Below are 20246 nucleotides of genomic sequence, written 5' to 3'. Positions count from 1 at the left end.
GCCCCATTGTGCTCCCCCTCCCGCCCCCGGGAGGGGCCTGGGCCGGGGGGGGGGGTGTGGGGGGCGCCCCGGCTGGGAGCCGCGGGTGGTGGGCAGGGGGGGGCTCGTGGGGTGCTGGCTGGTGCAACTGAGGCCCAGGAGGCCATGACTGGGGGGGCTCCGCTCCGCTCTTGTCCGGGTGGGAGGCTCCATGGCGCTCTGGGTTGGGGTGCTTTGGCGGTGGGCGGGGCAGGGGCTTTTCTTTTTGCAGTGGAGACTGTTTGGATGGGCCAGGGATGCTGGGCGTTGTGGTTTCGGTTTCATCGTCCACTTACAAGGTGATGGAGGAGTCAAGGCGGCGCCGTCTGGGGCAGTGCTGGTGGATTTGGAATCAGGCATAGGAAGGGGCACAGGTCTGGCCACTGGAGGCGGCGGCGGTAGCAAAAATGACCCCGGGACTTTGCCCTGGCCGCTACCGTTGGGCTGCGAACAACATAAATAGAGTGACGCATGAAGGCACATCACACACAGACACACGCTCCCCTGCGCGGCCACGCCAGCTCGCTCCTGAGAGCGGGCGCTCCCGGTAGAAGATGCAGGATGGGGTCCTCTCCTCCGGGGCACGGGGTGGGTGAGGGTGTGAGGCTTCTATTTGGTCTCTCAGGTGTTTCTCTCTTTTTTTTTTTTTTTTTTTTGTGGTCCTCTTTTGAAGTTGAGGGAGGGACGAAAGGGGGCGTCCGACGAGTGGTCTGTTATTTCTCAGGGAACATGTTTTAGGTACTAAAACATGTCACCTAGCCATATGAGCAGCTGCGCCTAGAACTCTCACGCTCTTGAAGACCTTCTCCCTCAGCAGGTAAGATGCGCCAGCTCGCCCCCACCCCACACACACTGTCCCCGGAAAACACACGCATGCCTCCCTCTGTGGGCCCCCGGGGTGGGGCCGGCTGACCCAGCCAAGAACTACAGGCCCTCCAGCGTCCATCCCACATCGCGGCCTGGGGAGATGCTGGGCGCTGGGGGGCTCGCCCTTGGCTCCGGCAGCCTGAGGATCCCGGGGTGCCGGCCTCTTCTCTACAGAACGGCCCGAGGGGAAAATCCATCGCTGCTCCGGTTGCCACGAGGCTCTTTGAGAGGACTTCCGTGTCCAGTGCCCTCGGAAGCCTGGGCTGCCCGCTCACCAGGTCCACTCCTTGTCTTTCTTCCCTCTCTGGCGCCTCAGATTCAAGTTTCCTCCCCAGACCCGGACGTGGCCTTGGGTGCGTCAGCCTCTGGGATTCAGGGGGCGAAGGCACCACAGGGAGGGGCGGAGCACAGCTTCCCTGGAGAGGCCTCCCTGGAGCTCCGGACACGCATCTCCCACCGCTCCGGGCGGCGCTCTCAACCACCACCCACTGCCTGCCTGCGCTGGGCCAGACCTCTGGGTCCTGAACGGGCCCCTCTCCCGAGGGGCGATGTGCTGCCACCCAGACACCCAGGTGTGAGACCTTGGGAGCTTCCTGCGCTCCTTCTTCTGCTGGTGGGCGGACCCTGTGGAGTCCACTCCCTTGATGTCTCCAGCCAGCCCGACTTCTATCCTCCCTGGTTTCACCCGGACTAGGACAATGAGACTCCCAAGGGGTCTCCCCTATGCCAACGGTGTACTCGTTAGCCCAGGGTCTCGGCCTAGCTCTGTACGAGGCACTTGACTCACGTTCCGTCCAATCCTCAGACCCAGTAAGGCAGCACTTTTTGCTTGGGGCAGGGACGGTGCGGTGGATTCTGCCCCGGCAGGGGACCCTGGCAATGTCTGGAGACATTCTGGGTGGCAAAACTTGGGGAGGGGGGTGCTGCTGGCATCTGGGGGCCGGGGCTGCTCCTACACACCCTGCAGCCCACGAGATGGCCCCCAGGATAAAGGCGCAACAATCCAATCGTTAATAGTGTCGCGGTTGGGAATCCCTGATGCAAGGGGAGCTCCATTCTCCCCCCTTTCACAACTGGGGAAACTGAGGCTCTGTGCAGCTAAGCGGTTTCTCCAAAGTCACCCAGCTGTAACTGGTGAAGCCTGAAACTCACGACCGTGTCTGTCTGATTCTAGGGATCCTATAGATTCTTTCCAGCAGGCTCATCCCAACCCTCTTCTCCAAACCCAAAGATTCTTGGGCTTCTCCCCTTGCTTTCCACAGCTCTGACCGCGTGTAACACAAAATACAAGCTCCCCCGTTGGGCATTCAAGGCCCATGTGGTGGAGCCCAAATGGGGGGTCTCCACCATTCGTGCCCCTACACTCCCTTCCCGCCAAGTACGTCCACTGCCGACCACCTGGGGTTTCCGGAACACAGCCTGAGCAGGAGTTGCACACGCGCTCCCTGCAGAACGTCCTGTCTACAACACCCCTTCCCACGCCCTTCAAGGCCTGCCCACAAAACACCGTCCCCGACGTGGGGCCAGCCAGATACCCTAAGCCACCATCCATCTCTCTCTGCCCGTTTCCTTTTTCTTTTTTTTTTTTTTTTAATTTTTTTTAATGTTTATTTATTTTTGAGACAGAGAGAGACAGAGCATGGACGGGGGAGGGACAGAGAGGGAGAGGGAGACACAGAATCGGAAGCAGGCTCCAGGCTCTGAGCCATCAGCCCAGAGCCCGACGCGGGGCTCGAACTCACGGACCGCGAGATCGTGACCTGAGCTGAAGTCGGACGCTTAACCGACTGAGCCACCCAGGCGCCCCTGCCCCTGTTTTCTAAGATGCTCTTGACCTCCACCGGAGCCTTTGAAGTAGGCTGCCTCCCAGGCTCCCCAACAAGCCTGCGGACTACCACCTCTGCGTGGCCCATGCGGCACCTGTCAAGTCCCACTGACTGAGTTGAAGCCACTCGTCCATCCGGCCGCACTTTAAACCATCGAGCCCCATGGCTGACTCGTGCAGGCCATACCCTTCTGAACTCTGGCTGTTCTACCCACTACCCTTCACCTCTGATGACCGACACCAAGGTCTAACACCACCATCCCTCCATACGGTTCCCTTGACTTCGTCTTTCCTGCGCGCTCAGAGGCCCCTGACCAAAGCAAGCCGGGGCTGCCGGTCCCTGTTTGTGTCCTGGGCTGGAGACCCTTTGTGCCAGGTGTCATTTCAGAAACAGGCAAAAGCACAGGCCAGAGGGCAGGGGTCTCCAGCCCTACAGGGGTGAGGCTGAAATGCACACGGCATCTGCCTCTCCCCATTTCTAGAGCCTATCTTGTGCCTATCCTCCATCAGGGCAGGAAACAGACAATCCCAACAGATCACAGCCTCACTCCTTCAGGCCAGGCCATCCTGAGCTTGGGCCCCCAAGGAGCTGGGACACGTGGGCTTCCAGGCAGCCCTTGCTCCCATAGGGTGGCCCTAGTCCTCAGACCCTGTCTCCCCGCAGGAGGATCTAAATCGTTAATCGCACTTGATAAAGCCAATCCCAGCCCCATACGGCCGGACGTTGAAAACCGCTGATGGACGACATTTAGTTTCTGGAAGCTACTTCCAAGCAGGCTAGGATGTCTCAGCTCTGATTGGGGTACAAGTTGAGGTTTTAAAATCTCAAGGTCTTGTGATGTTGTGGTGCCTGAAAACCTCAGGAGTTCAAAGCTAGAAGGAACCTGGAGGCTGGGATAGCTCTTCATTCTCCTCTGACAGGTGAAGACACAGGCCTGGCTGCTCGGGCGCTGCTGGATGAGGCCGAGCTACGACCAGTCTTCCCGCCTCCCAGACTCACGCCATCCCGTCAGGCCCTGTGACCTCTCCATCGCGTTCGCTTCGTCGTCTCTTCTCTGCCAGAAAATACAGTGAACCAGGCATCCTCCTTCTGCCCTTTGCGTCTCCTCCGAGCGGTGTCGCCACTTGGCCTTGGCCGTCAGTGATTTGGCGCTTCCCAATTAGGGGCTCGCGCTGTGGTCCGAGGATGAACACAGGGGTGCCTGGGACCCTTCTGCAAACGGTTAACATTTCTGGGCGCGTGTATTTTTCTGCAAAGATGGTCTGTAACTCCAGATTCTCAAAGAGGTCACCCGACCAGAAGCAGCATCCCTGGGGAACTTGGGGAGAAGTGCGGATTCTCGGCCCCACCCTGGACCTGCTGAATCAGGATCAGGCGAGGCCCGGGCAGCTGTGTGTTAGTGGGCCCTAGAGGTGACTCTCTCGCATGGGGCCTCTGGCTCTGGCCTCCTCCATAGCCTGGTGACGTCTCTAGCCTCCTCTCAGAAGCTGAGCCCCAGGAAGCAGGCTCACTGACGACAACCCTCCTCCCTACCGCCCCACCCCCCCCAACCCCGGCTCTTGGCACAACGGGCCACAGGAGGAAACCCAGAGAGACTCCCCAGCCGGGCTAGCCTCTCTGTTTAACCAGGGTGACTGTTGGCCCTCCTGTCTGCAGTGTTTTATCCACGGAGCAAGCATCTGCCTTGAGAGGAAAACTTCTGGACCCAGTGAGCCCTTAATCTTGAATGGTCAAGTCAAGGGAGAGGCTCAGGACCCAGCCAGCATCAGGATGCTTAAAGATGGACTGACCCATGTTCTTGAAGGTCCTGTGGGTTTAGGTTTGGCTCTCTGGGCTAAAATGGTCCTTCAGGTCAGTCTCATTTTGATTCCAAATCCCAGCTGCCTCTGTGGGCGAGAAGGCAGGCAAGGTGGAGCTTCTGGCCTCTCTGATCCTTAATCCAGACCCCAGGCCTCTTGGACACTGGGACATAGGCTGGCGGCTCCCGCAGACTCGGCTGGCATCTCTGAAGGAGGTGTTGTAGCTGTCGGGGGTCATGGCCACTTCTCCCTCCATGCCCCTGAAAGTGGACAGAGCTTGTCCAGAGACGTGGGTAAGGCTCCGAATGTGCTAAGGAGCTACAGAGCCAGCAAGAGAAGACCTCACAGGGAAAAGGGGGAAAGGGAACAAGGAAAGCAGAAGGAGGGAGAACAGGAGACGGAAGAGGACTGGCTTCCGTTCTGGACAGCGAGAGCGAGGAGGCCGAGCTGTAGCCCTGCCCCAAATCAACACACCAGCACTTAGAAAATGCCCACTCTGCACAGGGCGCCCCGAGGCAGTACTGGGCTGAGTCGCCAAGAGCCGCCCACGGCTCTCCCCGGGCTGCCTCTGGCACGGGCTTCCGAACGCCTTTCCCCAACCACGGCCCTTTGAGCATTCCCCCCCCCCCCCACCCCACCCCACCTGACCTCTCACAGCAGGTTTCCAGCCTGGACCAGTGGCAGGGAGAGGAACTGGGCCTTCTCACAGCGCAGTGTGCTGCTGGGGCTCTAGAACCTTCCCAGAGGTCTAGAGACCACCCACGTCCCAACCCAGAGTGGTCTCCCAGGGACTAAGGCAGAACCACTGTCCCACTGGAGGGTCACCTGTGGCCCAGCACTGTCTGGAATAAGCCCTTTGCTGAGTGGCCTTTGTTTCTGCTGGTCAGTGACTGGGCCCTGGGGCTTGCCGACGGACAAGGGCAGTGGGGCGGCAGAGCTCCATGGGGGAACCAGTGTCTCTTCTAGGCTGAGGAGCGCAAGGGCTTGGCTCCAGAACAGCGACTGGCCTGGGAAACTCTTGTTAAGAGTTCTGCCAACAGGAGACTCCGAACAGCTCCCGTGGCAGGGGGCCTTTCCTCTACTCAGGCCTCCTCACCAGGAAACAATGATGCCCCTGGGGCCCACTGAAGTCTGGAGACATCCTGGTCATCGGGGCTGGGAGGGGGTGATGCTGCTGGCATTGAGTGGGTAGGGGCCACAGAGGACACAGCTCCACGGAACAGAGAATGAACAGCCCCAAATGCTAACAGTGCCAAGGCTGGGAAACGCTGGTCTAGAACCTACCAAATCCCTGGAGCCCTGAGGTTTTGAGAGGGGTGTTAGGAGGCAAGGAGCCCAGGTGGGGTCGGATAGATCACAGATACACTCCTACTGGGGGAACAGAGGCCAAGGGCAGGGCAAGGGGCCCGAGCAAGGTGGGCCCAGCCACTGCCCCGCCCTTCTCCAGACCGTGACAGACAGACCCCGGCATCATACGCAGACCCCTACCCCCAGACCCAGGAGATCGAGGCGTCTGGCGTTACTGGCTGTCTGCTGCTCCAGCCCCAGGAGGGCTCCTGGCTTCTGGACCCGCTCCCTGTGAGCCCCGAGACAGACGGACAGATGCAGAGATGAGCTGTGGCGGGGCTCCTGGGGCCCTCGGGACTCACCTGTCCGGTAGCCTGGCCCGAGCCGTCCGAGCACACAAACTGCACAAACTCCTTCAGCGAGTCCTGCCCGTGGTGGTGGTGGTAGCGGATGGTCGGGTGCGTGAAATACGGGCTCGACTGCTGGATGATGGACGTGGAGGGGAAATGCAGCGCTGATGCCGTGGCCCGAGGGCTCCCTGCGTGTACATGAGCGGGGAAGAAAAGGGCATCAGGGCCTAGGAGGCGGGTGGGGGGCCACGATGGGCGACAGTGGGGGGCGGGGGCCGCTGGTCAGACAGAGAGCACCGAGGAGCCAGAGGAAAGGGGAGAATGGGGTAGGAGCAGGGCCAGGACCAGGGCGAGGAGAGTGAGAGACTTAAGGCAGCGCCTACTAACTCAGCAACCGGGGTGAGGAGCGTTTTTTCAACGTTCTCCGTCTTCTTTATTTACGCGATCTCTGCACCCAACGTGGGGCTTGAACCCATGACCCCAGGATCGAGAGTCGCAGCTCTACTGACTGAGCCAGCCAGGTGCCCCGAGGTAAGTAACGTTTCCTTTTTAACTGGAGAGAGAGCGTGCCTGCTTTTGCAAGTGCGACTGAGGGGGGTGCAGAGGGAGAGAGACGATCCTAAGCAGGCCCCAGGCTCAGCGCCGAGCCCGACGCGGGGCTCGATCCCACGACCCTGGGATCACGACCTGAGCGGGAATCACGAGTCGGAAGGCTCAACCGACCGGGCCACCCAGGCGCCCGTGAGGTAACTAACATTTCAATGCAATATTTTTAAAAAGTCGAATTGGCAAACTAGGGCTAGCCAGCCAGCTGCCTGTCTTCGTAAATATTGATTAGAACCAGGGCTGGAGTTAGAGCGACACGAACAAAGCAGGGCCGTGCAAGTACGAGGCCAGCCCCGTCTTTTGTTGAAAACGTTGATATCTGTTCGTCGCGTGATTTTCTCACTGGTTCTAATTTTTAAAAATACGACACTACGTTATCATGTGTCTCGACGGCTAGGGTTTCGGCTCCTCGTGACGTGCTGCATCCTGGTGAATGCCTCACTGGCTTCACCCCGGCCCAGGGCCCAGGTGGGAGCCTGGATGAGGGACAGAGGAGGCCAACAGCTCCTGGTCTCTGGGTAGAGACAGGGCCCCTTGCCTGTGTAGGATGAGCCCTGGACACGCATAACACCCCCCCCACCCCCCCACCCCCCCCCGCTCCTGCATACAAATGACCGTGCATCTGGCCGAGGCGCCCAGGCCACGTTCTGGAGCGCTCAGCCCCACCGTCCTCGCACACGCGTCCTCCCGACATACGACTCCCACCCCAGCGCAGGCCCCGGCTCTTCCCTGAGCCGAGTCCTCCCCCTCCAGTCTGTTTCCAATCAGCTCGCTTTTGCTCTCGGTTTCATTAGGGGGCTGAGGAAACTTGGCTTCTCTCTGGAGTTCATAAAAGCGGAGCCGAGCTGGGCCTGCCGCCCTCCCGCTGCCTGTACAGAGGGCCTGGGGTCCCCGCCCCCACCTTGCGGCCACCACACCCTGCCCCAGTGCAGGCTGCCTCTGGGCTCTCAGCCAGGAGGCCCTGAGGAGGAAGCCGGGAGGGTAAACCTCGCTCTTCTCTGCATCCTACAGAAGGGCCCACAAGACGGGCGGGCGGGTGGGCGGACGGACACGGGGCAGGGTCCTCTTTCTGCCAGAAGGGTTACCAAGGGGGTGGGGGGCAAATGAGGGAGTGGCTAGGATGAGGACTCAGCTCCCACAACTCCCTGCCTGATTCCATCCCCTCGGGAACGCTGAGGTGTTCCCCCCGCCCCCACCGAGCCCCCTCTCCCAAGACTGAAGCGAGACAGCCCCCCCACAGCAGCGGGCCTGTTCCTCTCCCCGGAAGACAACCCAGGAGCCAGCATTCATCCCCTGTGGCCCAGCCCTTCGCTTTCGGAAAAGGGCAGGGAGGGCCTCAGAAGGGAGCCTGGCTTCCCGCGAGTGCTCCTGTCAATCTGTGCCCCCACACTGCCCTGGGCTGGTGCCGGGGACCCCGGACCCCGACCCCGGGCTCAGCCAGCGGGCCGGGAGAGAAGAGGCAAAAGGGGGACCGAGGGAGGAGTCTGTGCTTCCCCACCCGCCGCTGGCAGGAGGAAAGAACTGGGCAGGCGCAGGCCCGAGGCCTCGCGAGTCACACGGCAAGCCGCAGAGGGCCTCAGGACGGGCCCGTGCGGCACAGCACACACGTGCGCACACACCCAGGCACACACGCAAGCACACACGCGTGTGAGAAGCTCGGGAACAAGGTGAGGAGGTGCCGCCTGGGACGCAGGGCCCGTTCCCGTGCCCTCTGCCTACTCAGAGGGCCTGGGGCTGTCACTCGGGGGGGGGGGGCCCTAGCTCCCTCACCTGGCCAGCTGGCCCACCGCCTCCCCCGCTGCCCCCCCCTCGGGGCCCGCAGTTCTCACCTGGTCTGACTCCAGCAAGCACAGGCAGCGGGTGGTGAGTGAAAGCCATGCGCGGGGAGCTGCCCTGAGAGGAGAGGGCACTGCAGAAGTCCAGCTTTCCTGACTTCTTTAGAGAAGCCGGGCCTGGGGGGAGGAATCGGCAACACAGGGCAGGTTTAGCTGGGCTGGGGTGAGAGCAAGGGAGGGCGGGAAGCCAGCAGCTAGCTCCTTGTCTTCTCAGGCCCCCTCCCGGCTGCCCCTGCCCCACCACACCCCTTCCTGCCTCCTTTGCCCACTTCCAGCTCCGACTGGCCAGCGACTTCTGAAGGGAGAGGAAAAGGAGAGCCCTTGGGTGTGCTGGGGAGGGGACAAACCCGAGGGCCCATCTCGCTCTCTGCCGAGCGGGTGAGTTCAGAGGGCACAGAATGAAGGGTGGGATGCGGGGGGTGGGGGGGGGGGAAAGGTGTGCAGGAGGAGCCCTAGAGAGCTAGGTTCAGGGTGAAGGAGACCTCAAGGAAGCACCTGCCAGGGTCTGCTCTGTGGCGCCCTGCAAGGAGGGAGGCTCTGGTAGGAAGAAGCCACCAGTCCTCAGGAGGGACCGAGGGGGTGATACCACACCCGACAAGAGAGTGGGGAAGGGGCTGGAGGGCCTGGGTGGGCCCTGGGGACAGAGCTGGACAGGAAAGGACCCCCTGCCAGGGGATCCAGAGGCCGGGCAGCCCCAGGGAGGAACATTCCAAGGCTTTGCTCTGCCCCTGCTGCCAGAGATGGGATGGCATTCAGTGGGAACCGGGGCACAGAGCACACCCCATCAGAGAGAGCTCCCCGCCTGTAGGATCCTGATGATGCCAACCAAGTTCATCTCTGAGCCCAGGGGGCACGATGTCCAAATGGTGCTATGACACAGCAGGGCCCCTGGGCCAGGTCCTCCAGGGGCGTCCGTCTCCGGTCCTGGGCTGAGCCTTGAGGCCGTGCCCAGGGCTGGGGAGGGGGTGGGGGTGGGTAAGATGGTGTGGAGACCTCCAGAGCTGCCACCTTTGAGGCAGAGAATCGGTTTGAATGGGGGGTGAGGGGGCTGCAGTCTTCACTGCAGGAAGGGTGGGGGGAAGGGAGAACTCCCAGCCGCCAGCAGAGGCGTTATCTGGCAGCAGCTGTGTGCCACCTGATAGCTGGCACAGTGAGGGGGTGGGGAGCACCCCCACCAGCTGTGCACAGCTGTCCCCGTGGCCGCACAGAGCCTCCCCAGCTGTTCCCTGTCCTGCAGCTGGGCTGCTTAATTGGCGATTTGTCGCAGCACGGGGAAACAACACAGCGGGGGGGGGGGGGGGGCGGGCATGGAGGAAAAGAGGGGAAAGCGAGGAGCCAGGGGTGCTGCAGGAGGATGTTGGGGGCCGTGCGCGGCAGGACAGCTAGAAGGAGCAGAAACGGCAGGCACCAGAGCAGACAGCTGAGAAAAGAGAGCGGGAGCCAGGGAGGGGACATCTCCTCGGGAACCAGGTCTGGGCAGAGGGACTTGGAGGCTGAACCCCAGGAAACAGCTGTGGATGTGGCTCTCGAGGCGCTTGAGTCCTTGAGGGGGCAGTCCCTTAACCGAGGCCCTGGCTGGGGAGTCTTCAGGGCCTTTTCAACCCCTTCTCTCTCCCCCGGGGAAGTATCTGGGCTGTGTTGGCCCAGGCACCTGCTTGCCACGAGGGAACCCTGGGGGAGGCACCCAAAGGCCTGCCAGGGAGCTGTCCCACAGGGATGAGCTTCACAGTGGTTACAGCCCGTACCCTCAGACCCTCCTCCCCTCCTCCCAGGGAGCTGAGAGCGGGAGCCTGTGTCTGGGCCGCGGGAAAGCAGGAGCGCCTCCCCGCCCTTCTGCCTCGCTTTCCCCCAGTTCCTACCCCTGCCCATCCACGTGGCCCATCTCTGTAGACGCACTTCTGGAAAACGCCAGGCAAAGGGACATCGGGTCAGACCCTTCTCTTCCGGCTTCGAGAGCAAAGCCCCAGGCCTGACCACAGCAGACGTGCCCCACGTACAACGCCCACACATGGGTGGCACTCTCTGGCCCCGAGAAACCCACACCTCGAGGACACACACAGGTTGTACCACCCGTGCGTCAGGCAGAAATAGCCTGCAGCCAGTCTCCTCAAACATTTATATGTGCATGCACACACACACACACACACACACACACACACACGCGCGGGAATACACATGCACACACTCTCCCTCCTTTCCATCTGGGCTCTCTGGGTCTGCTTAGGCCTCCCGTCAAGACTGGAGGTGAAGGTGGGTGGGTTCACCAAGAAAGGGGTGGTTGGAGGCTATTGGGAGGACTGAGCTAGCTTCCTTTAGACCTCTGCTCTTCCCTACCTTTCCTGCTTGATTGGAAAATGATTCTGGTCATTCTTTCCTAGGCTCTGCTCCTCTCTGTGATGCTGGGCCCGTCAGACCAGTGGTTCTCAACTCAGGATGATTCTGGTCTCCTCTCCCCCTATGCCAGAGGATGTTCAGCAACGTCCAGACGTTTCTGGTCATTATACTTTGGGGAGGACGGGGGAGTTGCTACTGGCTGGTGGCTGGAGGCCAGAGCTGTGCTCAGTGCCCTGCAGTGCATAGGATGGCCCCACCACAGAGAATGACATGGCCCCAAATGTCAACAGTGCCCGGATTGAGAAACTGCTTTAAACCATGAGGACCGTAGGAGCTAGGGCAGCCCCTCCAGAGAAACAGCAGGAGACGGAGACCAAGGAGGCTCGAAGCCTGGGGCCTCTGCCTTCCTTCCACCACACCTGTGGGCTCTGCGGCCGAGTTAGCCGCAGCCCAGCTCCTCACCTCCACTCCCTCCTTTGGCCCGGTCTGCCCTCCTCTGGAAGGTCAGGAGGTAGCGCCTCCCACAGCAGGGGAAGCAGAGGGAGGCTCGCCAGGTAAACCGAGAGGGAAAAAGAGGCGCCGGCCGCCCCGCTCGGGGTTGGCCCTGCGGCACCCATACCTGCATCCACATCGTTGGGCCACCCACTGGACTGGCTGCTGCCCGCTGCTGGGGAGCGGCCTGTGCCAGGATAGAAGACATCATCGACAGGGCTCTCCATCTCGCTGTCATCGATGGACTTGGGGCGCTTGGTGGTGCTGGGGAAGAGGATCAGGCGGGACAAGGGAAGATTGACGTACGGGCACCCGAACTGCTCCCCGGTTCGCGCCGGTGACCCGGCCGGGTGGGGAGCAGGCGCCTGATGACAGCAGCATTTCCAAGCACTCGCTACGTGCCTTCCCCTGAGACCAGACGGGCCCTAGAGTCCCTCGGGACCCCGCAGGTCTGCTCCCCCTCCTCGAACCCCTTCTCGGCCCGTGATACCTTCATCCGCAAAACCCCCCCTCGACTGCTTCTGTGGTCCCACCTTCTATTTCCCATCAGCCCCCAGGGCCAGGGCAAGTCGAGAGGCACTCGCCAGGGACAAAAATGCCAAGGGGTGCTACGGAATTCAGACATCAGGATGCTGTGTTCTTTTACGTTAAAATACCACTAATACGGGGACATTATAACATCATGGTGCGGTACTTTAACCAATAAAAATAAATTCCCAAAACCTCACGATGAACCAAACGTTCAAGCTTTTTAAAAAAGCACAGGGTCCCTTCCTGCCCCCGAACAACTGGCCCTGACAAGGGCCGAATGTGCCCACCTCCCCAAAACCTCTCAGCTCCATCGGGTCCTCTCATGCCACTCCCCCGCCCAACCGAGGCCCTCCCCTACTCCAGCCTGCTGGGAGGGCCTCTAACTGGCTGTCAGCCCCGCCCACACGTGCTGCAGCCAGGGGTACTTTCTAGAACACAAATCCCCAGCATCTCCTGCTTAAAACCTAAAACCCTTCAGTGGGTTTTACGTCTAAACACCTTCCGCTGGCCTCCAAAGCCCTCTTTGGGGGTCCCACCCGGACGTCCATCCTTGCCTGGGATAGTGCCTGTACCAGCCCCCCTACGTCTGGGCTCATGTCACTCGCCCAAGAGAGAGGCCTTCTCAGATCCCCACGGGGAGTGCCTTGTAGGCAGAGCTGTGCCCCGTTGGGGCTTATGTCCCCAGCACCAAACGCCCAGCGACAGCACAAAGCAGGAAGCTCAGGGGGCTGGCGGCACGCTGGGCCCGGGCTGCTCTGGAGTCAGCACCCTCAACAAGGGGTGATAGCTGCCTGCAGCCCCCGAGACGGCCTGGGGATCGGAGGGGAGGGCCAGGGTCCTGGGCTCACCTGGTGGAAGGAGGGGAGGTGATGGACCGCCGCCCCAGGGTCACCTGGTTTATGTTGTAGTAGCTGGGACTCTCCAGGTCCGCCAGTGAGAAGTTGGGCCCTGATGCTGTGGCAACAGGAGCTGGGAAAAGGCGAGAAGGTGATGAGGTTTGGAGGGTGTGGAAGGCTCAGTGGGGCCTCTTTTGTTGTCACGAGCGGCTCCCCAGAAGCCTCCTCCTGGCTGGGGGGGGGGGGTCTTTGGGGAAGAGCCCTTGGTTATGATTTTGTTTTCCTCCAAAACAGTGGAGATTAGAGATAGGGCTCTCTGGGCACCTCTGCTCCACCTAGCCCAGTACCAATGGGCAGAGGGTCCCAGGAAATCCTGTCTGCCCCCTACTAGGACCCCACCAGCTGGAGGGGGACACATGGGGTCCGAATCCCCCCTCCTTACACCCCCGGTCTGCTGAGCTCAGCCACGGCCGGAAGAAAGAACTCACTTACTCTGTGATACTCTCACCAGCTCCGTCACATTCCAGACCCCGGAAGTCACAAAACAGTCCTGGAAACTTAAGTGCCCTGAAGAGTGGAAAGGACAAGTGAGTGAGTCAGGCAAGGCTCGGAGGGGCTACCTGCCTGTCTCCCCAAAGCTCTCCCCACTCTTGCTTCGACTCGCTTCCTCCCAAGCCTCGTGTTCCAGACACAGGCTGGCCCTCAGGGCCCTCACGTCTACACGGAGGACCGAGCAAGCTTCAGGGGAGCCCCCACCCCCTTGGCCATCAGCTGAAGTTCAGCTGAGGAACAGCTGAGTCGAGGGGAAGAAATGGGGGGCAGACAGGAGGCCAGGTTGGCCAGGGTGTGGGAGGGCAGAGGAGGGCGAGGGGGGGCAGGGCAGGCCCAAGAGGCCAGGCGTGGGCCAGCGGGAGTTGTGGAGGGGCACTGACCGTTGGGCAGTGGTTTGATGTCCGCATCTCCTTGCTGGTTTGAACTATCTGATTGTCCGGATTCTGCGGGAGACACAAAGGGGAGAAGAGGTCAGGATCGAAGCGCCCCACCGACGCCAGCCAAGGAGCTGCGCCTTCAGCCCTGCAAACACCTTCACAGCACCCTCTCCTCGGAGGGGAGCAGCCTGGGGGCACCTGGAGAGAGGAGGAAGAAAGGGCTACTGACAGTGGAGCCAGACCATTCTCCGCGGCGGGGCATCCTGGGCACCGCAGGGTGTGTCTGGCAGGAGCCCTGGCCTCCACATTCTAGATTCCAGGAGCACCCCAACGTGCCAACCAGAACGGCCTCCATGCACACTTCCCCGTGCGCCCCGGGGGGCGAAGTCGCCCTCAAGTGGGCAGCAGTGGCTGAGAACCAGGGCAAAGAGGGTGCCCGTGAAAGAAGCCAGCGACCGCCTCTCCGCACAGCTGGGACGAACCCCAGGGTCCCCCATCCTCCGCTCAGCCCAAGCCCCCAGAGGAGCAGCCCCGTCCTTCTCTCACTTCATTAATTACAGCCATTCCTGTCAGCCTCAACCACCCCCACCTCACCTTTATGCTTACAGGCGGTGCCTGGCAACACAGAGGGGGGAGGCTTGCCCTAACGCTGTCGCCCGCTCTGTGCCAGCCTGTCTGGGCTGTCTCATGCCCCGGTGCCACAGCTGCTCAGAGGGAGCCCCGAGACAAGGGCCCATTGTGCGGTGGGAGCTCACAGAGGGCTGGGGCAGGGTGGAGTGTGTGTGTGAATATTTTGCTGAGCTTGGGAAAGCCCCCCCCCCACCCCCGCCCCCCCCCCCAGGTCCTCAAAGCTTTGTGTGCCAGGGGCACAATGGGGACCTCCAGAATGCCTGCCCAGGCACGACAGCTGGCGAGAGGGTGGCAGAGGGGGGCCAGGGCAGGTTGTGGGGCAGGAGGAAGGCAGGCATTTGGTAAAGAAAGGGCTGCTCACAGGAAGACAACGTCGGGGGGTGGCATCAGAAAACCGTGCCCTGGTATTGGCCGGGGCTTTGCCCAACTCTGGCCCTGCCTCCTGGGTCTCATCCACCGCCCCGAGGTCAGCCTGCTGGCCGGAGAGTCCACCCCTCGCTGGCCTCACAGCCAAGCTGTTCACACTGGGGAGTGACCAGCAAGGAAGTTCCCAAAGGGCAAGGTGTGGGCCCAAGAGATTGCGGCAGGGGGCCCTGCGGTCACTCGGGAGGGATGGAGAGTGATGGCCACAGGGGCTGGTAAGAACAGCATCCCTATGGGAGCGAAGGCCCAGCCTTGGCTCAGGCCAAGTTCTCGGCCACCTGCCTCAAGGTGACCAGTGGGAAAGGACAGGCTGCCTACAGGACAGGTTGAGGCCCCACTCCCCCCGATTCTTTACCTGTTCAATTTTTTTTTTTTCCTCTAATTCCAAAAAAGAACAGTAAACCTTGTCACAAATCAAACACCCAGAGAGGTTCACAAGGGAAGTGCTAATGGCGGTCCTTCGCCACCCCCCCCCCCCCGCCCCCCAGTCTGGGGTGCAGCCTTCCACGGTTCCCTTTGTGCTCACCCCTGTGGTGTGCGGAGGGGTGGCGAATCCTATCCCGGGCCGCCTCTTTGCCCGTGGTGCTCTCCGCTCTGGAGAGAATCCACAGGACCTCCTCCCCCACGCTCCCAGGAGGGCAACCTCTCTGTGCCACGGTGCCTTGTGGGTATGAATTTCCTCCTTCTCTCACCTTGGCCTCTTCCCGGCTATCTAGGTCTGATTCCACCCCCAGCTTGTCCAGGAAGGAGCAGGTGAGGGGCTAAAGTCGTGGACACCCCACGTTAGGCCCTCCCTGGACCCTGAGCCTGCTTCCTCTGTCCTCCATTCAAAAACTCAGGAAGGGCACAGCCAGGGGACCAGCATGTGGAGCCCACTGAGGGGCACATACTCCATCCAGGCTCTGCTGCCCTGGGGTGCCCGCTACCCACCCCACCCATCCTGGGACCAACTCGCTCCCCACCGGCCTTCCGGGGCCGGGTCGGTGGAGCTGGGGGAGACAGAGGAGTCCCCCCACGGGTGCGGTCCCGGGCCCCCTGAAAATGGCCACGTGGAGGCAGAAAGCTGCGCGCATGCGCACACCCAGCCCAAGGACAGAAAGGCTAGAGAGAACCCGACAAAGAGATGGAGATGGGCCAGCGACTAAGGCAGAGACAAATGGGGCTCCAGGAGAGCGCGATAGGCAGGAAATCCTTCTAAACCAGGACACTGCCCCGAAACGTTATTGCTGTTATTACTATTAGCTGGATGTAAAGGAGCAAGCGGGAGCGGGGATCCAGCGCGGGCGAGGCCCGCTGCCACGCGCCTCCAGGCGCTGCTGGCAGCCATTTTAGCCCTTGGCAGCCATCTTACGGCTGGCGGCCCAGCCAGCGTCCCCACAATGCCACCCCCGCCGGCCCCCGGCATGCTCAGCTCGGCTCCAGGACAAAAGGCAGAAACACGGGAGATCTGGACCCAGGCTCGGAGGCGCGGGAGGCAGCCCCGCAGCAGGGGCAGCTTCAGCCAGGGCCCCACCGTCCTGCTCCAGCGGCACCCCCTTCACCCTCGGGGCCAGCACCCAGCAGAAGCAGAAGGGAGGGTTGAGGCAGGGGCCCTGGGCACGCCACGTGCTACTCAAAGGCAGCCGAAGCCCCCATGGGCCACCCCCGGGCCCAGGGGCTCAACTAGGACCCCTGCCCTGGCAGGACAGTGAGGGACACGAGGGGGGCAGGCCCTCGTCCGCCCAGTGGGCTTAGGGGTGCGCCTTGGACGCACGGGGGCAGGGGACTGGCAGGAACCCATACAGCAGCCGTGGGGCCCAAACCGGCCACCGGGCCCTGGTGGACAGGCTCCTGGGGGGGGGGGTAAGGAGAACTCCCCCCCCCCCCCCCCCCCCCGCCCCAGGAGTGGGAGCCAGCTGGGCCGGCCTTTGTGGGCTCTTTGGGGAGCCGCGCCTGGAGGTCGGGGCTTGCTCTAGACAACCCTCTGGGATCAGAAGCCCTCTGGGATCAGCCTAGCCCACCGGGGAGCACGCCAAGCCAGCATCGTGACTCCCTTCCCTGTTGGGCTCCCTGGGGGAGGGGATAACCCCAGGCCTCAGGACAGACAGGAGGAAGGTCCCTTTATGACACCCCTCCCCACGCCCCGCCTCATGGCTGCTCAGCTTTTATCTGGCAGAATGGGGCTTATCAGAGCCACCAGCTGAACAAACATACAAATCCACGGTTAGTGAGAAAAAACCCTCTGCCTGAACTCTTTATCTCCTGTTCACAGGCCCCACGCACTGCCCCCTGCCAACAGCACAGGAGGAGACCTGACTGCTGCGCGGCGGGGGCTCCTGTCTCCGCTGCCCCCCCCCCTTCTCCCCTCGCCCCCGACCCAGAACAGGGTGGCTCTCCCCTGGCAGTCCCTGCCGGGCGGGTTTGCATGGGAGCCCCCCTCCAGTGTCTGCTTTCTCGCCAGGGATAATGGGCCAGCTGGTGGCCTGTGGGCCAGTGGAGGGGCAGGGACAGTGTTGGCTGGCACAAGGCAGACAGGTGCCCAACTCCATCTTTTATCCTCCCTCCCCCAACCACCCGGCCCACGGCTCCCCGCACCCCCCCCCCCGCCCCCAGAGGCTGTTACTCTGGTTCCCCGGGCTTCCCGGGCCACATCCCCTGGAAGCCTCTGTGGCCTCGGCTCTCCCCAGCCTGGCTGCCAGAGCAGTGGGGACCCTAAGTACACACCCCCAGTTCAGGGCCACCCTGACCAAGGTCAGCAAAGCAACCCTAACCCCGCCGCCTACCCCTCTCTTCAGAGACAACTGCTGCCTTCACATCCTAGAGACCGGTGAGGGGATGCAGCGGCCGGGGGGGGGGGGGGGCACCACTACCCGCTCTTGGCCTTGACACAGCTCAACCTTTCCCTCTTTCCTGGCGCTGAGGACCAAAGAGCACCTTCCCTGGTTTGAAGCTTTCTCACATGAGGCCTATCAAATATAGCCTCCTAGGAACAGTCCAGCCACTGTGTCTGATGCCCTGGGATGCACGCCCTGGGCAGGCAGGCCTCAGGGTCCCTGAGCCCGGGGCCAGGTTTGGGGACGGAGAGAATCTCAGAGCCCACAGCTTATTCTTCGTGCTGCCGAGGGTCACGCCAGCTCATGTCACCCACAGGAGCATGCTCTGCTGACTGCCCTCTGCTTGGGACCTGGGCTTCTCATGGGATCCACACCTTTGAGGGAGAGGCCACCTGCCAGTAGTGCCTTAGGGCTCTGGCCGCTGTGGAGGCTTCCAGAAGGGAGGATTATGCAGAGGCAGGTGACAGATCTGGACTCTTGTCTCAGCATGGCTCCTGGGTCTGGGGCTACTCCCCATTCGTCTGCACACCTGTCATCGGTCACCCCCCCTGCATCAATGGCTTGTGGCCTTCTGCAGATACCCGGACCTGGGCCAAGCTCGGCCAACAGTTGGCAGGCAGTGTGGACCCCTCTCTTCCTTAGGTCCCTTCACATCCCCTGGAACAGCCACGAAGCTCCCCCTCCAGCACAGCCTCTCTCGACCCTCCACCAGCCCTTCTCAGCCCTTGAAGCCCCACTACTTTCTTTATGGAGCTCTTCGCCTGTCCCTTTGGAATCCCATTTCTGATCTCCTTTTTCTCTGTCTTGGCTCCGACCTCCTCTCTGTCCTTCCTTCTCCTTCGTTTTCCCTCTCTTCCGCTCTCTTTCCTCTCCTGACCTTGCCGTTTCTGTGTGTGTGTGTGTGTGTGTGTGTGTGTGTATCCAAAAGGGACACTTCACTGGAGCTCTGGAGGGGAAGCTCCAGCAGCCAGGAAGAGCCCAGTGTTGCATCCGAACCCCAGTTGACAGCATGTTTTATATATATATATATATATATATATATGTATATATATTTCCACTCACAGACGGGGAGATATTTACGGCTCCCGCTAGGTGAAGGACGAATTCCTGCTCGCTGCAGGGAACGCTCTGCCTCAGCTCCCACCCGAAACAAACTCTCTCCGCGAAAGGGGCCACATGCAACTTGCTGGCCGGCTGCCTCCACGCACATCACTGACAGAGTGAGCTCTCAGGTGGCCAAGAGGGGCGGAAAGACCCAGCTCAACCACACCCACAACGTGCGTATACTGAGGCAGGCGCAGTCAAACGCGCACGCGCTTGGACACACAACAAGCGATTTCCTGCTGCCCCGTAGGGGTAGGAGCAGACGATGCACGCAGGGCCGTGGTCCCACCGGGCACAGCGTGTTCAGTGCTAAGCACGGGGCCAGACAGGAGGCCACCGCTAGCTCGGCCGGACCTCTGACCTTTGGGGGCTAGCGAGGACAACCCCCCGGAGTTTGCAGTTTGCTTGCCCCTCCCCAGGCTTTCTCCAGGTCTGGGGTTCGGGAAGCAGGCGGGAGCGTGCGCTGTTCTGGGGGTCCTCTGAAGGGCCGATGCAATTCAGGAGCTGATCCTGGCCCTCCCCAGTGTGACACTCCCCTCCCCCTACCTGGCTCCCCCTCTTCTGTGATTCCGGAGCATCCAGGGCACTGGAAACCCAATCTCAAGGGGAGCCAGAGGCCTGGCCTGCGGCAATCAGAGCCGGAGAATGTAACTATTGTGCCTCTTGAAACCTAAGTCTGAGAATCTGAGACACCCTGAGGAGGGGAGCCGTGGACGGATGGGGGGCTAGGGAGACGGGTCACAGAGGGGTTCTCCCCATCTCTGCAAACAGGAGACCCAGGGACCGAGGAAGTCCTTGAGAGTGCAGGGCAGCCAGAGGGCAAAGAGGGGAGGGGCTCGGCCTGGGCCCGGCCCAGGGGGCTTCTAGGATCTTTCCTTCCTTCTTTCCACTCTGTGCTCCACCCCCAGCTTCATGCCTACACACGGGCCCTGGAGCCATCCTGAGGTTTATCCCTCTTCTGTCACCCCTAGAGCCCCACGTGGTGGGGACAGGAGCATGACCAGGAAGCACAGCCCCGAAGATCTGGGCAGGGGTGTGGCCAGGGGCAGGATAGGCACACACGTCACCCCCTCATTACCTTCCTCTCTCCTTTCCTCACTCCCCCTCTACTCATGGATCTGAAGGGGCTTGAGCCTTTGACCTGAGTCACCTGTGCAGGGGAGGGAGGTGGCGTGCCAGTCACACCTGCGTAGGCTAGACCTGCTCTGGCCGCCCCTGAGGCCTGAGCTCAAGAAGGCCATGAAGGGAGGATGGGGCAGGGACAACAGATCAGGCCGCAGGGAACATCTGGATGGGACACCGCAGTCGCAGGCCCTGGCCCTGGAGGCAAGCACGACCGTTCCCACCTCCACCCACCCTGCCTCCGCCAGTGCCGTCTGTGGTCCTCCCCTGGTGTGAGCTGCTCAGCGTTCTCCGCCCCGCACCCGACGGGAGAACCTTCCTTGGCATTGCCCCCAGCCCAGGGAGAACTAGAGACGCGACCCGGTCACTGAAGCCCAAGGGAACTGGGTGCCCGATTGCTTATTCCCATGAGAGGACAGACAGTGGCCCATAAAGGACACAGGA

General features: G+C 61.7%; 1 protein-coding gene and 1 long non-coding RNA gene across 11 annotated transcripts in view; one reads left to right on the top strand and one right to left on the bottom strand.

Moving 5' to 3' along the window:
• NFIX (nuclear factor I X) overlaps positions 1-20246 on the bottom strand; it is a 99717-nt gene that overhangs the window by 10631 nt on the left and 68840 nt on the right. For 3 of the 10 annotated variants that reach the window (XM_045492147.1, XM_045492148.1, XM_045492146.1), the window contains exons 3-9: positions 13714-13776; positions 13274-13348; positions 12794-12914; positions 11542-11678; positions 8583-8705; positions 6160-6335; positions 315-462 (exon numbers count right to left, since the gene is read on the bottom strand). In XM_045492147.1, the coding sequence (XP_045348103.1) occupies positions 315-462; positions 6160-6335; positions 8583-8705; positions 11542-11678; positions 12794-12914; positions 13274-13348; positions 13714-13776 (843 nt within the window). The remainder of the gene's footprint in view (positions 1-314; positions 463-6159; positions 6336-8582; positions 8706-11541; positions 11679-12793; positions 12915-13273; positions 13349-13713; positions 13777-20246) is intronic. The other 7 variants (XM_045492150.1, XM_045492151.1, XM_045492149.1 and 4 more) reach the window with 3 other exon arrangements.
• On the top strand, positions 8705-12141 carry LOC123605370. Its single transcript, XR_006715737.1, has 2 exons — positions 8705-8966; positions 10967-12141. It is a non-coding gene; the product is annotated as an uncharacterized LOC123605370 (long non-coding RNA).

Source organism: Leopardus geoffroyi, chromosome A2 (genome assembly GCF_018350155.1).
Source record: "Leopardus geoffroyi isolate Oge1 chromosome A2, O.geoffroyi_Oge1_pat1.0, whole genome shotgun sequence".
NCBI classification, from domain to species: domain Eukaryota; kingdom Metazoa; phylum Chordata; class Mammalia; order Carnivora; family Felidae; genus Leopardus; species Leopardus geoffroyi.
Note: the sequence above shows the minus strand (reverse complement) of the source record. Positions and strands in the feature narration are given on the sequence as shown.